The sequence below is a fragment of the Oncorhynchus kisutch genome, linkage group LG8 (assembly GCF_002021735.2).
Source record: "Oncorhynchus kisutch isolate 150728-3 linkage group LG8, Okis_V2, whole genome shotgun sequence".
Taxonomy (NCBI): Eukaryota; Metazoa; Chordata; class Actinopteri; order Salmoniformes; family Salmonidae; genus Oncorhynchus; species Oncorhynchus kisutch.
Window position 1 is genome coordinate 30,874,264 of NC_034181.2, and position 21,968 is coordinate 30,896,231.

General features: G+C 43.8%; 1 protein-coding gene across 1 annotated transcript in view; it reads left to right on the top strand.

Annotated features, from left to right (window-relative positions):
• LOC109895878 (bone morphogenetic protein 1-like) overlaps positions 1 to 21,177 on the top strand; it is a 50,863-nt gene extending 29,686 nt beyond the window's left edge. The window contains exons 8-20 of the mRNA XM_031830100.1: positions 10,365 to 10,480; positions 11,766 to 11,868; positions 12,019 to 12,135; positions 12,509 to 12,654; positions 13,499 to 13,694; positions 13,957 to 14,082; positions 14,983 to 15,143; positions 15,349 to 15,529; positions 17,232 to 17,357; positions 17,610 to 17,737; positions 18,159 to 18,372; positions 18,515 to 18,765; positions 19,608 to 21,177. Coding sequence (XP_031685960.1) covers positions 10,365 to 10,480; positions 11,766 to 11,868; positions 12,019 to 12,135; positions 12,509 to 12,654; positions 13,499 to 13,694; positions 13,957 to 14,082; positions 14,983 to 15,143; positions 15,349 to 15,529; positions 17,232 to 17,357; positions 17,610 to 17,737; positions 18,159 to 18,372; positions 18,515 to 18,765; positions 19,608 to 19,742 — 2,000 coding nt within the window. The 3' untranslated portion in view covers positions 19,743 to 21,177. The remainder of the gene's footprint in view (positions 1 to 10,364; positions 10,481 to 11,765; positions 11,869 to 12,018; positions 12,136 to 12,508; positions 12,655 to 13,498; positions 13,695 to 13,956; positions 14,083 to 14,982; positions 15,144 to 15,348; positions 15,530 to 17,231; positions 17,358 to 17,609; positions 17,738 to 18,158; positions 18,373 to 18,514; positions 18,766 to 19,607) is intronic.
• Positions 21,178 to 21,968: the final 791 nt, after the last annotated feature.

Sequence of the window (21,968 nt, forward strand, 5' to 3'; positions counted from 1 at the left end):
GCGCAGCCCAATCCAGAAATCTGACAGTGGCTTCTGATTAAATTACATTTTCACAGAAGCACTGTTGCAATTTCGATGAAGCTCTTTTGTTCAGATCTCGGTAAGTGGACTGGAGGGAGGGCATGAAAAGGATAACAAATCCAGTTGTTTGTGTCGTCCATTTCGGGAAAGTACCTGCGTAATTGCGCACCCAACTCATTCAGGTGCTTCGCTACAGTTGAAGTCGGAGGTTGACATACACTTAGGTTGGAGTCAATAAAACTTGTTTTTCAACCACTGAACAAATTTCTTGTTAACAAACTATAGTTTTGGCAAGTCGGTTAGAACATCTACTTTGTGCATGAAACAAGTCATTTTTCCAACAATTGTTTACAGACAGATTATTTAACTTAATATCACAATTCCAGTGGGTCAGAAGTTTACATACACTAAGTTGACTGTGCCTTCCAAACAGCTTGGAAAATTCCAGAAAATGATGTCATGGCTTTAGAAGCTTCTGATAGGCTAATTGGCATAATTTGAGTCAATTGGAGGTGTACCTGTGGATGTATTTCAAGGCCTACCTTCAGATTCAGTGCCTCTTTGCTTGACATCATGGGAAAATCCAAAGAAATCAGCCAAGACCTTAGAAAAAACATTGTAGACCTCCACAAGTTTGGTTCATCCTTGGGAGCAATTTCCAAACGCCTGAAGGTACCATGTTCATCTGTACCAACAATAGTACGCAAGTATAAACACAATGGGACCACGCAGCCGCCATAACGCTCTGGAAGATGACACGTTCTGTCTCCTAGAGTTGAAAGTACTTTAGTGTGAAAAGTGCAAATCAATCCCAGAACAACAGCAAAGGACCTTGTGAAGCTGCTGGAGGAAACCGGTGTAAAAGTATATATCCACAGTAAAATGAGTCCTATATCGACATAACCTGAAAGGCCGCTCAGCCAGGAAGAAGCCACTGCTCCAAAACTGCCATTAAAAAAAGCCAGACTACGGTTTGCAACTGCACATGCGGACAAAGATGGTACTTTTTTGAGAAATGTCCTCTGGTCTGATGAAAACAAATAGAACTGTTTGGCCATAATGACCATCGTTATGTTTGGAGGAAAAAGGGGGAGGCTTGCAACCTGAAGAACACCATCCCAACCGTGAAGCACGAGGGTGGCAGCATCATGTTGTGGGGGTGCTTTTCTGCAGGAGGGACTGGTGCACTTCACAAAATAAATGGCATCATGAGGAGGAAAATGTATGTGGATATATTGAAGCAACATCTCAAGTCAGGAAGTTAAAGCTTGGTCGCAAATAGGTCTTCCAAATAGATAATGACCCCAAGCATACTTCCAAAGCTGTGGCAAAATGGCTTAAGGACAACAAAGTCCAGGTATTGGAGTGTCCATCACAAAGCCCCGCACCCCACCATAACCCTGTCTGTACATTATGTACTGATTCTATTCTGATCTGCTCCTTTTAATCTCTGTCCCCAACGCACTAGACGACCAGTTTTAATAGCCTTTAGCCGTACCATCATCCTACTCCTCCTCTGTTCCTCAGGTGATGTGGAGGTTAAGCCAGGCCCTGCATGTCCCCAGGCATTCTCATTTGTTGACTTCTGTAACCGAAAAAGCCTTGTTTTCATGCATGTTAACATCAGAAGCCTCCTCCCTAAGTTTGTTTTACTCACTGCTTTAGCACACTCCTCCAACCCTGATATCCTTGCCTTGTCTGAATCCTGGCTTCGGAATGCCACCAAAAATTCAGAGATTTCCATACCTAACTACAAATTGTCCATCAAGATTGAATTGCCAAAGGGGGAGGAGTTGCAATCTACTCCAGAGATGGCCCGCAAAGTTCTGTCATACTTTCCAGGTCTATGCCCAAACAGTTTGAGCTTCTAATTTTCAAAATGAATCGCTCCAGAAATAAGTCTCTCACTGATATAGACCCCTCTCAGCTCCCAGCTGTGCTCTGGACACCATACCATCTTCAAAGGGGGTGACACTCTAGACCCAAACTGCTATAGACCTATATCCATCCTGCCCTGCCTTTCTAAAGTCTTCGACTTTAAACAGATCACTGACCATTTTGAATCCCACCGGACCTTCTCCGCTGTGCAATCCGGTTTTCGAGCCTGTCACGGGTGTACCTCGGCCACGCTCAAGGTACTAAACAATATCATAACCGCCATCGATAAAAGACAGTACTGTGCAGCCATCTTCATCGACCTGGCCAGGGCTTTCCACTCTGTCAATCACCGTATTCTTATCGCCAGACTCAACAGCCTTAGCTTCTCAAATGACTGCCTCGCCTGGTTTACCAACTTCTCAGACAGAGTTCAGTGTGTCAAATCAGAGGGCCTGTTGTCCGGACCTCTGGCAGTCTCTGTGAGGGTTGCATAGGGTTCAATTCTCGGGCCGACTCTTTTCTCTGTATATATCAACAATGTCGCTCTTGCTGTGGGTGAATTCCCTGATCCACCTCTACTCAGACGATACCATTCTGTATACATATGGCCCTTCTTTGGACACTGTGTTAACTAACCTCCAAACGCTTCAATGCTCTTAAACGCTAGTAAACCAAATGCATGATTTTCAACCATTCGCTGCCCGCACCCGCCCGCCCGACTAGCATCACTACTCTGGACGGTTCTGACTTTGAATATGTGGACAACTACAAATAACTAGGTGTCTGCCTAGACTGTAAACGATGCTTCCAGACTCATATTAAACATCTCCAATCCAAAAGAAAATCTAGAATCGGCTTCCTATTTTGCAACAAAACCTCCTTCACTCACGCAGCCAAACATACCCTCGTAAAACTGACTACCCTACCGATTATCGACTTCGACAATGTCATTTACAAAATAGCTTCCAATACTCTACTCATTAAACTGGAAGGCAGTATATCACAGTGCCACCCGTTTTGTCACCAAAGCCCCTTATACCACCCACCACTGCGACCTGTATGCTCTAGTCGGCTGGCCCTCGCTACATATTCGTCGCCAGACCCACTGGCTCCAGGTCATCTATAAGTTTATGCTAGGTTAAGCTCCACCTTATCTCAGCTCACTGGTCATGATAACAACACCTACCCGTAGCACGCGCTCCAGCATGTATATCTCACTGATCATCTCCAAAGCCAACACCTCGTTTGGCCGCCTTTCCTTCCAGTTCACTGCTGCCAATGACTGGAACAAATTGCAAAAATCGCTGAAGCTGGAGACTTATATTCCCCTCATTAACTTTATAGATCATCTATCTGAGCGGCTAGCCGATCGCTGCAGCTGTACATAGCCCATCTGTAAATAGCCCACCCAATCTACATACCTCTTATTTACTTTTCTGCTCTTTTGCACACCAGTATTTCTACTTGCACATCATCATCTGCTCATCTATCACTCCAGTGTTCATTTGCTAAATTGTAATTTCTTCGCTACTATGGCCTATTTATTGTTTTACCACCTCACGCCATTTGCACACAATGTATATAGACTTTTAAAAATAGTGTTATTGACTGTACGCTTGTTTATTCCATGTGTAACTCTGTGTTGCTGTATGTGTCGCACTGCTTTGCTTTATCTTGGCCAGGTCGCAGTTGTAAATGAGCTTGTTCTCAACTAGCATACCTGGTTAAATAAAGGTGAAAAAATGTGCTAACAAGGAGGCCTACAAATCTTACTCAGTTTAACCAGCTCTGCCAGAAGGAATGGGCTGAAATTCACCCAACATATTGTGGGAAGCTTGTGGAAGGCTACCCAAAACGTTTGACGTTGACAGGTTTTAAACAATTTAAAGGCAATGCTACCAAATACGGAGTGTATGTAAACTTCTGACCCACTGGAAATGTGATGGGAAAAAATGTAAGCTGAAATAAATGATTCTTTCTGCTATTATTCTGACATTTCACCTTCTTAAAATAAAGTGGTGATCCTCATTTTTACTAGGATTAAATGTCAGGGATTGTGAAACACTTTAGCCAAATACATTTAAACTCAGTTTATGTAAACTTCCGACTTCAACTGTATATCACATTTGACATTGTCTGTAAGCTTGAGTTCATTTGCACACAAAACAATCATACAATGATGGCAAGACCTGTGTGTTGTCCTTGTTAATGCAGGAAGAGAAGAGCTCCAACTTCTTAATCATAGCATAAATGTTGTCCCGCACATCGAATATAGTTGCGGAGAGTCCCTGTAATCCTAGATTCAGTTCATTCAGGCGAGAAAAAACATCACCCAGATAGGCCAGTTGTGTGAGAAACTCGTCATCATTGCAAGCGGTCAAACAACTGAAAATGATGGTCAGTAAAGAAAACTTTAAGCTCGTCTCACAATTCATAAAAACGTGTCGATACTTTGCCCCTTGATGACCAGCGCACTTCTGTATGTTGTAAAAGCATTACATGGTCGCTGCCCATATCATTGCATGGTGCAGAAAATATACGAGAGTTCAGGGGCCTTGCTTTAACAAAGTTTACCATTTTCACTGTCGTGTCCAAAAAGTATTTCAAGCTGTCAGCCATTCCCTTGGCATCAAGAGCCTCTCGGTGGATGCTGCAGTGTACCCAAGTGGTGTCGGGAGCAACTGCTTGCACACGCGTTACCACTTGTGTCTCCCTGTCATGGATTTTGCGCCATCAGTACAGATACCAACACATCTTGACCACCAAAGTCCATTTGATGTCACAAATCTGTTCAGTACTTTAAAAATATCCTCTACTGTTGTCCTGGTTTCCAGTGGTTTGCAGGAGAGGATGTCTTCCTTAATTGACCCTCCATAAATGTAACAGACATATACCAGGACCTGTGCTAAGGCCCACCACATCTGTTGACCCATCCTGCTGTAAGGCATATAATTCACTGGCTTGTATGTGAAGCAGTAATTGTTTCAAAACATCTCCTGTCATGTCACTGATGCGTCATGAAACAGTGTTGTTTGATGAAGGCATTGTCTGTATAGTTTCTTTGACCTTTTCCCCCAGCATTTTCCCAGTCATATCTGCAACAGCAGGAAGAATCAAGTCTTCCACAATAGTATGGGGCTTGCCTGTCCTAGCCACTCGGTAGCACACCATATAAGATGCTTCTAGCCCCTTCTTATTAATGTTATCTGTTGCTTTTATACATGTCTTACTACTCAAAAGTCATCTTATTTTTCAAATGGGCATGTTTTCTTTCTAAATGTCTGCACAAGAGTGAAGGTTTCATCAAGTTGTTAGATAGTACTTTTGCACATATAACACATTGTGGCTGAGGAAAGGCACTACTCCCAATATAAGTGAACCCCAAATCAATGTTGTTCTCATCATATTTGCACCTCTTCGATGGTCCAACATCCCTGTCTGTTGTTCGGTGCTTTCCCGGGTAAAGGGGCAGTAGCTCTTCGGCTGCATCAGAGCCACAACTGTCAGTGTCCATGCTAGCTGGGCTAACAACAAATGTAGAATTACTGATGCTAGCATTAGATGTACTCGTGGAAGCAGAACAACTTGTGTCATTGACAGCTGCAGGTGTAGTATGTGTCTCTATGGACACGGGCCTTACTAAATGGACTGTTTGAAAATGTGAAGAAATTACATTTTTAATATTTTATTGTATTTTTAAACGTGAATCACATTTTTATTTGGCATGACCCCAATGGCATTGTGCGTACCCCAGTATGGGAATACTTGCCCTAGAGCACTGTCCCCCTAAGCCATGCGTGCTGGTTGGAATGAACCCCTGTAGCACAGATGGTTTAGCCAGTTGTCCATGTGGAGGTTTGACTACCAGAATGTACATTATGTATTACGTCTCCCAGAGGGTTGGGTTATTTATAGTAAGCCAGGTTTATTTTGAGACGATGTACAGAGGATGTGTCTCATACTGTTTTCTGCTATCGCTTCTCATCATCTGGAAGAGGTTGAATATCATCACGATCAGCAGATGTGCCTCTGAACATGAAAGAGTTGCCCTCTTAAGATTCAGGATTATACAGTGCCTAAACAAAGTATTCATACCCCTTATTCCACATTTTGTTTTGTTACAGCCTGAATTCAAAATGGAGTAAAAATAATAATAATTCTCACCCTTCTACACACATTACCCCATAATGACAAAGTTAAAACATGTTTTTAGGAGGTTTTAGCAAATGTATTGAAAATTAAATACAGAAATATATCATTTGTATAAGTATTCACACAAAGGTGAATCTGCCTCCCAGTGTCTGCTGGAAAGCAGACTGAACCAGGTTTTTCTCTAGGATTTTGCCTGTGCTTGTAGCTGTATTCCATTTCCTTTTATTATGAAACACTCCCTAGTCCTTGTCGATGACAAGCATACCCATAACATGGTGTAGCCACCACCATGCTTGAAAATATGAAGTGTGGTAATCAGTTGTGTGTTGTGTTGGATTTGCCCCAAACACAACGTTTTGTATTTGGGACATAAAGTTAATTTCTAGGCCACATGTTTTGCAGTTTTACTTTAGTGTCTTATTGTAAACAGGATGCATGTTTTGGAATATTTTTATTCTGTACAGGCTTCTTTCTTTTCAATATGTCATCTAGGTTAATATTATGGTAGCTACAATGTTGATCCATCCTCACTTTCCTCCTTTCACAGCGATTAAACTCTGTAACTGTTTTAAAGTCACCAAACAAGAAACCACTCACCCAGAGGCGGCGCTCCTAGTGGCCGGAGACTTTAATGCAGGGAAACTTAAATCAGTTCTACCAAATTTCCATCTATGTTAAATGTGCAACCAGAGGGAAATAAATTCTAAATCACCTGTACTCCACACACAGAGATGCGTACAAAGCTCTCCCTCGCCCTCCATTTGGTAAATCCGACCACAACTCCATCCTTCTGGTCCCTGCTTACAAGCAAAAATTAAAGCAGGAAGCACCGGTGACTCGGTCTATAAAAACGTGGTCAGATGAAGCAGATGCTAAACTACAGGACTGTTTTGCTATCACACACTGGAACATGTTCCAGGATTCTTCCAATGGCATTGAGGAGTACACCACATCAGTCACTGGCTTTATCAATAAGTGCATTGAGGATGTCGTCCCCACAGTGACTATGTACATACCCCTCACCAGAAGCCATGGATTACAGGCAACATTCGCACTGAGCTAAAGGGTAGAGCTGCCACTTTCAAGGTGCGGGACTCTAACCCGGAAGCTTACAAGAAATCCTGCTATGCCCTGTGATGAACCATCAAACAGACAAAGCATCAATACAGGACTAAGACTGAATCGTACTACACCGGCTCTGACGCTCGTCTTATGTGACAGGGCTGGCAAACTATTACAGACTACAAAGGGAAGCACAGCTGCGAGCCACCCAGTGACACGAGCCTACCAGACGAGCTAAATCACTTCTATACTCGCTTCGAGGCAAGAAACACCGAGGCATGCATGAGAGCATCAGCTGTTCCCGGATGACTGTGATCACGCTCTCCATCATAGCCGACGTGAGTAAGACCTTTAAACAGGTCAACATACACAAGGCTGCAGGGCCAGACAGATTACCAGGACGTGTGCTCCGGGCATAATGCTGACCAACCGGCAGGTGCCTTCACTGACATTTTCAACATGGCCCTGATTGAGTCTGTAATACCAACATGTTTCAAGCAGACCACCATAGTCCCTGTGCCCAAGAACACAAAGGCAACCTGCCTAAATGACACAGACCCAGAGCACTCACGTCTGTAGCCATAAAGTGCTTTGAAAGGTTGGTAATGGCTCACATCAACACTATTATCCCAGAAACCCTAGACCCACTCCAATTTGCATAACACCCAAACAGATCCACAGATGATGCAATCTCTATTACACTCCACACTGCCATTTCCCACCTGGACAAAGGGAACACCTATGTGAGAATGCTGTTCATTGACTACAGCTCAGCGTTCAACACCATAGTACCCTCAAAGCTCATCACTAAGCTAAGGGGCGGCAGGGTAGCCTAGTGGTTAGAGTGTTGGACTGGTAACCGGAAGGCTGCAAGTTCAAACCCCCGAGCTGACAAGGTACAAATCTGTCGTTCGGCAAGTCAGTTAAGAACAAATTCTTATTTTCAATGACGGCCTGTTAACAGGCAGTTAACCCACTGTTCCTAGGCCGTCATTGAAAATAAGAATTTGTTCTTAACTGACTTGCCTGGTTAAATAAAGGTTAAATAAAAATAAAAGGATCCTGGGACTAAACCACTCCCCACTCTGCAACTGTATCCTGAACTTCCTGACGGGCCGCCCCCAGGTGGTGAAGGTAGGTAGCAACACATCTGCCACGCTGATCCTCAACACTGGAGCTCCCCAGGGATGCGAGCTCAATCCCCTCCTGTACTCCCTGTTCACCCACGACTGCATGGCCAGGCATAACTCCAACACCATTAAGTTTGCAGACGACACAACAGTGGCCTGATCACCGACAAAGACGAGAAAGCCTATATGGAGGGGATCAGAGACCTGGCTGGGTGGTGCCAGAATACCAACCTATCCCTCAACGTAAGGAGACTAAGGAGATGATTGTGGACTACAGGAAAAGGAGCACCGAGCACACCCCCAAAGCCTATTCCCCCTCAGGAAACAAAAAATATTTGGCATGGGTCCTGAGATCCTCAAAAGGTTCTACAGCTGCAACATCAAGTGCATCCTGACTGGCTGCATCACTGCCTGGTACAGCAATTGCTTGGCCTCTGACCACAAGGCACTACAGAGGGTAGTGCGCACGGCCCAGTACATCACTGGGGCTAAGCTGCCTGCCATCCAGGACCTCTACACTAGGCGGTGTCAGAGGAAGGCCCTAAAAATTGTCAAAGACCCCAGCTACCCCAGTCATAGACTGTTCTCTCTACTACCGCATGGCAAGCGATACTGGAGTGCCAAGTCTAGGACAAAAAGGCTTCTCAACTATTTTTACCGCTAAGCCATAAGACTCCTGAACAGGTAATCAAATGGCTACCCGGACTATTTGCATTGTGTCCCCCCCAACCCCTCTTTTACTTTGCTACTACTCTCTGTTTATCATATATGCATAGTCACTAACTATACATTCATGTACATACTACCTCAATTGTGCTCCCGCACGTTGGCTAAGCGGGCTATATGCATTGTGTGTATGCACTGTACCTGTTGTATTCGGCGCACGTGACAAATAAACTTTGATTTGATTTCACCATTGGCCTCATGGTGAAATCCCTGAGCGGTTTCCTTACTCTCGGGTAATTGAGTTGAGAAGGACGGCTGTATCTTTGTAGTGACTGGTGTGTATTGATACATCATCCAAAGTGTAGTTAATAACTTCACCTTGCTCAAAGGGATATTCAATATTTACCCATCTACAAATAAGTGTTCTTGTTTGCGAGGCATTGGAAAACCTCCCTGTTGTTTTTGGTTGAGCCTGTGTTTTAAATTCACTGCTTGACTGAGGGACATTACAATTATCTGGGGTACAGAGATGAGGTAGTCATTAAAAAAAGCATGTTAAACACTATAATTGCACTCAGGGTGAGTTCATGCAACTTAATATGTGACTTGTTATGCACATATTTACCCCTGAACTTATTTAAGCTTGCCATAACAGCAGGGTGGAATACTTATTGATTAGACATTTCAGCTTTTCATTTTTAATGAATTTGTAAGGCATGAGTGACCCCAAGAATATAATTCCACTTTGACATGATGTGGTATTGTGTGTATGCCAGTGACACAACATCTCAAGCTAATACATTTTAATTTCAGGCTGTAACACAACAACATGTGGAAAAAGTCCAGGGTTGTGAATACTTTCTGAAGACACTTTAATTGCTGCATCAAGCTGCTGTCTTCTGGAGCATTCTTTTAGTGGGACTCGGCTACTTCATTGCTGTTTCTCTATTCTACTGCTGGAGTCCATATGTCTTAGCCCATATCATTACAGAAATTAATTGCTATGTCCTCCACTGGTTGACGTGGTCCTCATGTTAATGTCTCTCTTTCTCTCTCTCTTGTGCACTCTCTCTTTCTCTCTCTCGCGGACTCTTTCTCTCGCGCACTCTCTCTTTCTCTCGGTCTCTGTCTGTCTGTTTCTCTGTCCATCTGTCTCGCTCTCTCTCTCTCTGTCCGTCTGTCTCTCTCTCTGTCCGTCTGTCTCTCTCTCTGTCCTTCTGTCTTTCTCTGTCCGTCTGTCCATCTGTCCGTCTGGGTTTCTGTCTCTCTCTGTCCTTCTGTCTCTCTCTGTCCTTCTGTTTCTCTCTGTCCTTCTGTGTGTCTCTCTCTCTCTCTCTCTCTCTCTCTCTCTGTCCGTCTCTCTCTCTCTCTCTCTCTCTCTCTCTCTCTCTCTCTCTCTCTCTCTCTCTCTGTCCGTCTGTCTCTCTCTGTCTGTCCGTCTGTCTGTGTGGATAGGATGTGGAGACAGTCTGCAGGAAAGCAGTGGGAACTTCTCTTCTCCTGGCTTCCCCAACGGATACTCAGCCTACATGCACTGCATCTGGAGAATATCGGTCACGCCAGGGGAAAAGGTGGGAGGCATGATGAGGCCTTGGAAAACTGACTGACATAGAAACTTGGATCAGTCTTAGGAGAAGTGCTTTGTTTATCACGGCTTAATAGTGATACCTCTGGATAATGTAATCTTAGATGATGATCTATATGATCCCTTTGAGTCAGCACTGGAGTTTTGTTCTTCTCATGTTGAAACTGTTTGGACTCGGGAAAATGTTTTATATAAATGCTGATGCTCCAGATACTCAACTAGTCTAAAGGCCAGTTTTTTTTTATTGCTTCTTTAATCAGAACAACAGTTTTCAGCTGTGCTGACATAATTGCAAAAGGGTTTTCTAATGATCAATCAGCATTTTTTAAATGATGATAAACTTGGATTAGCTAACACAACGTGTCGTTGAAACACAGGAGTGATGGTTGCTGATAATGGGCCTCTGTACGCCTATGTAGACGTTCCATTAAAACCAGCCGTATCTAGCTACAATAGCCATTTTCAATATTAATTCAATATTATTTTCAATGTCTAGACTGTATTTCTGATCAATTTGATGTTATTTTAATGGACAAAAAAGTAGCTTTTCTTTCAAAAACAAGGACTTAAGTGACCCCAAACTTTTTAATGGTAGTGTGTGTATATGTATGTGTGTGTATTATATGTATTATAATCTCCACAATCACCTGACCTCAACCCAATTGAGATGGTTTGGGATGAGTTCGACCGCAGAGTGAAGGAAAAGCAGCCAACAAGTGCTCAGCATATGTGGGAACTCCTTCAAGACTGCTGGAAAAGCATTCCAGGTGATGCTAGTTGAGAGAATGCCAAGAGTGTTCAAAGCTGTCTTCAAGGCAAAGGGTGGCTGCTTTGAAGATTCTAAAATCCAAAAATATACTTTGATTTGTCTAACACTTTTTTGGTTACTACATTATTCCATATGTGTTATTTCATTGTTTTGATGTCTTCACTATTATTCTACAATGTAGAAAATAGTAAAAATAAAGACAAACCCTTGAATGACTAGGTGTGTCCAAAATTTTGAATGGTACTGTATTTATGTTTTATTGTCACATACGCTGGATAGATGCAGGAAAATAAGTTGTTTTACAGGTTCAGCTGTAGTAGTACCACGCCCCTGGAGCAAATTAGGGTTAAGTGTCTTGCTCAAGGGCACGTAGGAAGATTATTTTCACCTTGTCGGCTCAGTTATTCGAACCAGCAACCTTTCGATTACTGGCCTAACACTAACTGCTAGGCTACCTGCCGCACTGTACCAGGTCTGTAACCATGCTCTCTTGGTTTTTAAGATCATCCTGAACTTCACCTCCATGGATCTGTACAGGAGTCACCTGTGCTGGTACGACCATGTCGAGATCAGAGATGGATACTCCAGGAAAGCCCCTCTGAAAGGTCAGGATTTATTAGAAGAAAGATATAGTTCCATACGTGCACTACACTACGGTACAGTTATGCTGAAAATAAACTTAATATAATAAGTTTGTCTGGACAAAAAAGTAGTTCTGGAGTCTGATAAGATGGTCTGGTGTGTGTGTGTTCCAGGTCGTTTCTGTGGGGATAAGCTGCCTGAACCAATCCTCTCCACTGACAGCCGGTTGTGGATCGAGTTCCGCAGTAGCAGTAACTGGGTGGGGAAGGGCTTCTCCGCTGTGTATGAAGGTAAGGCCAGAGCCGGAGCCCAATCCCCAGCAGACCCATAACAACACAGCTCAGCTGACTGACTGGGCACCTGGGTCACAGACTGAACAACGTGCCTGAAAACAGCTCAGTGATTCTGTCAAATCCCCACATCTGGCTGCCTCCATGCTAATGGGTAGAGCACGTTATTCTGCATTAATCAGATTTTGATCCGAGGTGATTTTCAGCTCAACATTATATCCAGACTGTAGAGCATGATGTATTTAATATAGGAATCATTTTAAATAATCAACATTGTGATGAAACAAAACACAATACCCCTTGAGAGAAATGTGGTAATGATGATGAGGATGATAGATAACGATGACATCACTGCATGTTCTCTGACATTCAGCCATCTGTGGAGGGGAGGTGAAGAAGGATAATGGACAGATCCAGTCTCCTAACTACCCAGACGACTATCGTCCCAACAAGGTGTGCATATGGAAGATCAGTGTTTCTCAGGGCTACCACGTCGGCCTGACCTTCCAGTCCTTTGAGGTAAGAAATACGAGCCTTTGTTATTTTCATACCCTCCACATCCAGTAGCACATTTTTACACAGTGCTACACAGACTGTGAATCATACCATGACATTGGGGGTCTCCATTTTTTTCATGGGACTGATTGTTAAAATGTTATTTATGTGGCATGATGTTATTTTCATCTGATCGTCAAACAAATAACTTCAAAAAGTAGGCCACCTGCACACTTTCCACTGCAAAATAATTACAGCACTGTGCACCCGCGATTGATGAAGGGAATCTGTTGCAAAATACCCCAATTGTTATTAGGCCCACTCTTGTAGCCTGAATTAATTGATGTGTCTTGCTGACAAATTGACATTTTTTGTTAAAAAAAAGTCGGGACACCTGAAAAGGGGCTGAACTATGGCTGTGTCTGTCCCAAGCTCATCGGCAAGGTAAACTTTTGAGGGCCCAGTTAGAACAATGTTGCAAGATTGCTAGCGATAGCTCAAGACAGAGGCAGAGTGAAGAAATGAATGTGATTGAAAGAACTTGAACCAACTGAAACCAGTTTAAACCATGACAGAGAGATGGGGGTGTTCGTTTAATTTGGAATAAGCTTTTATTTGTATATTTACCACTGTAGCAGTACACAATTACGTTGTAAACAAATAGGAAATTGGTTAAATTAGCCCCCCCAAAGTTAGACTTTTGTTACATTTAGCAGCACTCATCTCTCATTCAGGGGGGCCCCCTAACTCCCCCAACCCGCTTTCTAATTTGCATACTGCCGCTACATCCATATCCTCTGCAACCTTTGATTATGAAAATGACTTGAAGTTCTACTAACCCGGTCCCTTTGTCTCCTATTTTCCTTAGATTGAGAGGCATGACAGCTGTGCCTATGACTACCTGGAGGTGAGGGATGGGAACTCAGACAACAGCCCACTGCTGGGACGCTTCTGTGGCTACGACAAGCCAGATGACATCAAGACCAGTTCCAACCAGCTGTGGATGAAGTTTGTGTCTGATGGCTCTGTCAACAAGGCTGGTTTCGCAGCCAACTTTTTCAAAGGTCAGATCTCAAGGGTTTGGACTATAGAAAAGAACATGATGGCATATACCCTCGTTGTAGAAATTACCAGCGTGATTTCCATAGTAATACATTTCTCAGCAGCATGTCAAATTGAGTAATTTGAGAGTAATTCCGTCATGATTGATTTAGTTAAATTGTGTTTATTTCAGGATAGTTAAATTGCAGCATTCATCATTTGTGTCTTGTAGGCTGTTGAGATGCGAGGCCATGTAAAGGTAACATGTTGTTGTTGTGGTTGTAGAGATGGACGAGTGCTCCAAGCCCGACAATGGTCGCTGTGAGCAACGCTGTGTCAACACACTGGGCAGCTACAAGTGTGCCTGTGACCCGGGCTACGAGCTGGCTGCCGACAAGCGCAGCTGTGAGGGTGAGTACAGCAGAATGCTGCCCAGAGCCTGCTCAATAATGTCTCCTCTACTGCAGGTCACATAGTAATGCAGTTCACTGCTGTTATTTAATCACTACCACCCAAATACACCAAGTCCAGTTGCTCCACATAGTAGCTAGAAAACATACCGCCAGAGATTTGTCATTGGATTGTCATTTGGATTTCTGCCACCAAATGGGGTTGTAATTTGATGCAGTCACCCGACCAAAATTCAATCCAACATCACAGGTAATCAGAGCCCAACGCAGGTGTTAAAAACATCCTAATTAGATGATCACCTGTAAATTAGAACCAGACAGAAGTGCTGATGCAGTGGTTTATAGCTTCACCTTTTCATTGCTCTTTTTACCAAACCTGACCACTGTCTGCCTCTAGAGGAGGAGGCCTGCTATTACATGTTCCTCAAACATTGAATAATTATCGAGCTTAACCCTTTTGGATTACATACATTTCTGCATGTTTAAGTTTTTGGTGAAAATAAAGTAGGGTGTCTGTTATAACATTATCCTCAATGGTTTATTAATACCCAGCTTAACCTTTTTGGATGACATGCATTGTGTTTTTAAGCTTTTTGGGGATAAAACCCTACCACACTTTTCATTAATACGACAGAACATGATATTGCGTAACTGTCAAGCCTGTCGGAGACCATCAGCAGTAGGTTGCTTGTGAAAACAGCAGGTCAGCCAATTGTGTTGACCTTTATTGACCGATATGGGTAATAAAAATGATTCTGATACTACAGTTAGATGTTTTGCACAAATTGTCAGTGATACACATTTTTATATACACAATTATATCGTTATAACTATATGAAGTTTAAGCACATCTTAACCATTGTCCTGGTCTTCTCTCCTCCCCTCTCCTCTGTCTGTGTAGCTGCCTGTGGAGGTTTCATCACCAAGCTGAACGGCTCCATCACCAGTCCAGGCTGGCCTAGAGAGTACCCCCCCAATAAGAACTGTATCTGGCAGCTGGTGGCACCCACACAGTACCGAATCACCCTGCTTTTTGACGTCTTTGAGACTGAGGGCAATGACGTGAGTACCGGGGTTGTTATGACTGAGCACGGGTTGGGTTTGTTCTATCCCCATGGGCCTTAGTGGTGTCATCATGAAGCTGTCCTCCTGTCTGTCATAGAGTACAGACTGTTTGTAATATATTCCTGTCCAACATATTTGTACAAGTTTGAATTACATTCCCTTAATGTTTCATGTTGTAATGACCTGCTGTTTCTCTGTCCAGGTGTGTAAATATGACTATGTGGAGGTGCGCAGTGGGCTTTCTGCAGACTCAAGGCTACATGGGAAGTTCTGTGGAGCTGAGAAACCCGAGGCCATCACCTCTCAGTACAACAACATGCGCATTGAATTTAAGTCAGACAACACCGTCTCCAAGAAGGGATTCAAAGCTCAGTTCTTCTCAGGTGAGCCTTTGACACTGTGTGTGTGTCTTTCCCTCCAGGAGTCTGTTTCTGTGTGTACAGTGCCTTGCAAAAGTATTCACCCCCCTTGGCATTTTTCCTATTTTGTTGCCTGACAACCTGGAATTAAAATAGATTTTGGGGGGTTTGTATCATTTGATTTACACAACATGCCTACCACTTTGAAGATGCAAAATATTTTTTTTTGTAAAACACAAGAAATAACAAAATCAGAACATGAGTGTGCATAACTATTCACCCGCCCAAAGTCAATACTTTGTAGAGCCACCTTTTGCAGCAATTACAGCTGCAAGTCTCTTGGGGTATGTCTCTATAAGCTTGGCACATCTAGCCACATGAATTTTTTCCCATTCTTCAAGGCAAAACTGCTCCAGCTCCTTCAAGTTAGATGAGTTCCACTGGTGTACAGCATACCACAGATTCTCAGTTGGATTGAGGTCTGGGCTTTGACTAGGCTATTCCAAGACATTTAAATATTTCCCCTTAAACCACTCAAGTGTTGCTTAAGCAGTATGCTTAGGGTCATTGTTCTGCTGGAAGGTGAACCTCCATCCCAGTCTCAAATCTCTGGAAGACTGAAACAGGTTTCCCTCAAGAATTTCCCTGTATTTAGCGCCATCCATCATTCCTTCAATTCTAACCAGTTTCCCAGTCCCTTCCGATGAAAAACATCCTCAGGGTGATGAGAGGTGTTGGGTTTGCACCATACATAGCATTTTCCTTCATGGCCAAAAAGTTCAATTTTAGTCTCATCTGACCAGAGTACCTTCTTCCATATGTTTGGGGAGTCTCCCACATGCCTTTTGGCGATCACCAAACATGTTTTTCTTATTTTTTTCATTAAGCAATGGCTTGTTTTTTTGGCCACTCCTCCATAAAGCCCAGCTCTGTGGAGTGTACGGCTTAAAGTGGTCCTATGGACAGACACTCCAATCTCCGCTGTGGAGCTTTGCAAGCTCATTCAAGGTTACCTTTGGTCCCTTTGTTGCCTCTCTGATTAATGCCCTCCTTGCCTGGTCTGTGATTTTTGGTGGGCAGCCCTCTGTTGGCAGGTTTGTTGTTGTGCCATATTCTTTCCATTTTTTAATAATGAATTTAATGGTGCTCTGTGGGATGTTCAAAGTTTCTGATATTTTTTATAACCCAACCCTGATCTGTACTTCTCCACAACTTTGTCCCTGACCTGTTTGGAGAGCTCCTTGGTCTTCATGGTGCTGCTTGATTGGTGGTGCCCCTTGCTTTGTGGTGTTGCAGACTCAGGGGCCTTTCAGAACATTTGTGTATATATACTGAGATTGTGACACTTAGATTGCACACAGGTGGACTTTATTTAATTAATGTGACTATGTGACTTCTGAAGGTAATTGGTTGCACCAGATCTTATTTAGGGGCTTCATAGCAAAGGGGGGGGGGGGATTCATACCCACGTACCCCTTTTCTGTTTTTGTATTTTTTGAAACAATATGTACATGTATAACAACATTGTATATGTCCATTACCTGAAATCCAAATAAAAATCTATTTAATTTACATGCAACAAATAGGAAAAACGCCAAGGGGGATGAATACTTTTGCAAGGCACTGTATGAGTGAAGGTTCATCAATTTGACACCACAAGTGTGCTTGAGTGCTTATGGCTGTGTGGGAGAAACGTTCATCAAGGTAGTGTCCTTTATGTCCCCAGACAAAGACGAGTGCTCGAAGGAGAATGGAGGCTGCCAGCATGAGTGTGTCAACACCTTCGGGAGCTACAGCTGTCAGTGCCGCAGTGGCTTTATGCTGCACGAGAACAAACACGACTGCAAAGAAGGTACTAATCGGCCACCTGCACACTGAAACTGAGACCCACTGGCACATTGATTCTGGGTTCATTTATTTTATGCGGGTTGGAGCTCTAGAGGTTAGATTTAGGGGGATGACTTCCTATTGCAATGAGTGGGGGTGAGCGAGGAAACACTACCATGTGCCAAGAACAACAGCCCCTGAGTGGGGTTTGGACATTATCTTGTGTGGAGCACTGATGATACAGGAGGATGCTAACTTTGTGGATGTGTTTTTGCAGCCGGCTGTGATCACGTTGTGAACAGTGTGACTGGCACCATCACAAGCCCCAATTGGCCAGATAAATACCCCAGCAAGAAGGCATGCACTTGGGCGCTCTCCACCACTGCAGGCCATCGCATCAAAATCGTATGTGTTCCCCTCTAACTCTCTAACATACAGATTGCATGTGTGTGGCTCTTGGTATGCTTGTGTTTGCGGGAATGGGGGTTTGAATGTACTGTGGAAATCATTGAGGACTTTATACTGTACTGTACTGAGCATCACAGCCTCTGTTGACAATCCCCTAAGCATGAATGGCTCCCCCTTCTGTCACATTCATACCATTTGTCTTCATCCATGGCATGTTGTGCATATCTCAGCTTTTTGAATATAGTTAACTGGGCTCAGCCAATGAAAAGTGATTGCATGTGTCTTCGTTCCAATGGGTTTCTAAAGGTTATTCCGCCAATAGGGAACCATTGTATTTCATACTCTAGCTCGTGTAAAACATGCCTGCAATCCTCTTTCCCTATTTGATCTCATTCTCTCCCCTCATGCTTTGTCTCAGGCCTTCAATGAGATCGACATGGAGGCCCATCTGGAGTGCGCCTACGACCACATCGAGATCTACGACGGGCGTGACGGCAAAGCCCCCAGTCTGGGTCGCTTCTGTGGCACTAAGGAGCCTTCTCCCATCATGTCCAGCGCCAACAAGATGTTCATCCGCTTCTTCTCTGATAACTCTGTCCAGAAGAAGGGCTTCGAGGCCTCCCACACAGCAGGTATATTACCGCCAACACAACTTAGACTCACAACTTAGAGTCCACTGTATGGCTAGATTTATTGCACTGGCTTCTCCTCAAAGGTTATTGGTTAGTTCCTTCTGAGTGATATCTATGGATGTTTTTTTGTTATTATCTCCAGAGTGTGGAGGTCGCCTTAAGGCTGAGGTCAAGACCAAAGACCTGTACTCCCATGCTCAGTTTGGGGACAATAACTACCCCGGTGCGTCTGACTGCCAGTGGGTGATCGCTGCTGAGAAAGGCTACGGGGTGGAGCTCATCTTCCAGACCTTTGAGATTGAGGAGGAGGCTGACTGTGGCTACGACTACATGGAGCTCTTTGATGGTGTCGATACCAAGTCCCCAAGGCTGGGACGCTACTGTGGCTCTGGGGTAAACTCACTGATAGTCTCATCTATTGAAGGACTTTTTCTGCCCAACAGTATTTGTAGCACCAGCGATGTACTGTCATAATATCGGTATTCTCTCTTTCAGGTCTAGCTTTGTTGAACCAGCTGTGTAAAAACAACACTTTCAGAGATTGTGTAAAATTAGCTCTGCAGTTGAAAAATAACCTTTCACACTGTGTCTGAGTGTTAAAGTTTTGAAGATTACTACTCCGCTCTCCGGCTTTAATCACTTTGTTAAAGTTGATGTGTTCCACCGGGTTGGAGTATATTGCTTCAGTAGCAGCTGAGCTTGATAAGAGCGGACCCTGGCTGGCTTGTGAAAGGCTATCATGGTCTCCAGCATTGAGCTGTAACCGAACCAATCAGCTGACGCTGAGGCTGAGGCTACAGTGGGGGGGGTGGGGGGGCGGGGGGGGCTGAAACAATGAGGCCACTGGGGAGTTGAAGCGTTAAATCCGTAGGTCAAGGAACAGCTTGATTTAATTTAACACACATCAGTAATAAGCCTGTGTCTCTACTCTACTGATGCCTGGTCCTGTAAATCAGTGCTAGCAGGAGCTGGAGGACATATAATGCTCACAGTACCAAGTGGGCCACTTCCTCCATCAAGCCCTTTTTTTTAGACATATTTTTTTAGACATATTGGACTAAACTTATTGGAGAATAAGGGGCAGTTGTTCACTCCAACAGCCCTCCCCTCCCTTACCCTACAGCCCCCTCAGTCTGGATCTATGAGATATCATTTGGTTTTAATTGAAGTGCAGTCGGAGTGCCAGAAGGCGACAGCGGTTAACTTCATCTGCGTTTTCTCCTCTGTTCCCCCAGCCTCCTGAGGAGATCTACTCTGCCGGCGACTCCGTTGTAATCAAGTTCCGCTCTGATGACACCATCAACAAGAAGGGCTTCCACGTGCGCTACACCAGCACCAAGTTTCAGGACACACTGCACTCGCGCAAGTGACCAGCGGGGGCCGGAAAGGGCCGGGTGGGGAAGAGGGGCAAGTGGAGGGGCCCCCAGGGGAGGCGACAGCCTGACACTCGGAAACCTTCGGCCACCAAGATCATTCAGAAACGACAGAACAGCCGCAAGACCACCAACCGCACCTCAACTCCAAGGGGCTCCAGCTTCCTACAGACTGGGAGGAGTAAAGCCATTCTGCAGTAGACCTTGTTTTTACCTTTTTTTTTAATGGTTATGATTGGGGCGGGTGGGTGGATATCCGTTTAGGTGGATTCAGGGGGAGAATTTTCTACCCCCAGGTTTTTTTTTGGTTCTTTTTTTATTTTCTATGCCTCCTAATGAGAGCGAAATGAACAACAGTGGATCCTCAGGACCTGTAGGAAGGCAGGCATCAGCCAGACAGATCCCTGCTTTTGTCAGGCCAGCCCCCCCCCCCCCCCCCCCCCCCCCCCCCCCACGCCAGGAGGGAAGGAGGTGAGGAGAGAAAAGGAGGGGGAGGAGACCGGAGGAAGTTCCAGAGGGATTCACCAACCTCAACCTTCCAGCCAAACTCCTCCAGAATACTAGAGCTCCTCTCCTCCTCACATTCCCGCCCATATTGTTCAAGGATTCCAGTCAATAAGAGGATTGGAGGGATGCCCTTGACTTGAGGTTTTAATACTGTATGTCTGAGAATTGCATGTAACTACAAGAAGAGAGAAGGAAACTGTAGGGTGACAACACCAGCATTTGTAATTGGTATTGTTCTGGCAACCAGTGCAAGATTCTCGCTTCTTGGTAATTCTTACCATTAACAAGGAAATTAAAGAAGCAGTTATCTTATTAAAGGACTAATACATGAAATGTGGCCTATGTCTTCTGGTTGGTAATTGCTTGCCCATTGAGGGGCTATTGCTGTATCTCTATGTGTAATTGTAATGTGTATGATTATTCAAAGGGACATGACATGCTTTCCTCAACTCAAATCATCAGTAAGCACTTTACAGTGAATTGTTCAAAAATCATGAACTAACGAATTTTTTGTAAAATGCAATGCAAGTTCACTTATTTTTTATGCATTTTATCACTTTTATTCCCTGATTTTATTTTCATTGCACCATTTGGTTTCTCAGGCGTGCTTGAGAGCTGTTTGTACCCTGTAACATGGGGTAATAAAGATATGGGTTCTGTTTCAGTGTTCATGTACAGTTTTAATGTGCAGCATTTTCTCTCCCTAGACTAAAACTCTCCATAAATAGTGCAATCTCCAGGGGCAGGCCAGAGCCCTTTATTGTGACAGAAGGGTCTGGTGCAGGCGAGTCTGAGTAGTCATTGTCATAGCAACACCTTCACAATATATTCATCTGTTTATGGTGGGGCTCTGCTGAATTCCATGTATTATGATGTGTTGGTATTGTGCAGCGAGAATGATGTTGAATACATGTCAATTACTGTTTTCCCACTCTCTTTTCGGGTTCTTTTTCATTGGACTGAAAATGCCAGCTGTCACTTAATGTCTTTGCCTCTATAGCCAATCAATGCAGATGTTCAGCATGGTTGGTTTTGTAAGAACCAATGGATGTGCTTGTGCTAGCAAAGTTAATGGTGTGCGTGTGTGTGTATGCTCCTGTGTCGTTTAAGCTGTGTTTTTACCCTATTCTGTTTAGGTGAGAGCCCTGGGCACTGTAGAGGCAGAGAATGCTTCCACAAGACTGATTATTGTCTAATAGCCTGAAGCACATAGGTCTGAGACTGCCAAGCTCCATAAACCAATGAAGGCCAAGAATGTTCAGGTATTCAATCACACAACACTCCCCCCCCCACACACACACATTTAATCTTCCTAAATGATCTATGTTTAGTTTGAGTTTGACTAATGTTGACCTGTGAACATATCCAATAACCTCTGACAATGGTTCAGCCACCGTTTTGCTCTGTACAATACTGCCTTATTATTCATGTTGCATGAGTGAAGATGGTATCAAGCAATCGTCCTCGGGGTGGCACCAAACAGTGAATTCACACTAGCTGTGCTCACTGGAAACCAAATCTGTACATCTAAGAGTAAAACATAGCATAGGTGGTCTTTGTGCATTTTAAAATGTGATCATTTGAATAGTATTTCTTCATTTGTTTTTTCTTGCTTGGCAGGTAGGACATGGTTTTGTACAATAATTAAAAAATGAAATATTCTGTAGCTAAACTGCAAATTGATTTGGAATAATTTATTTAACTAGATATTATGTG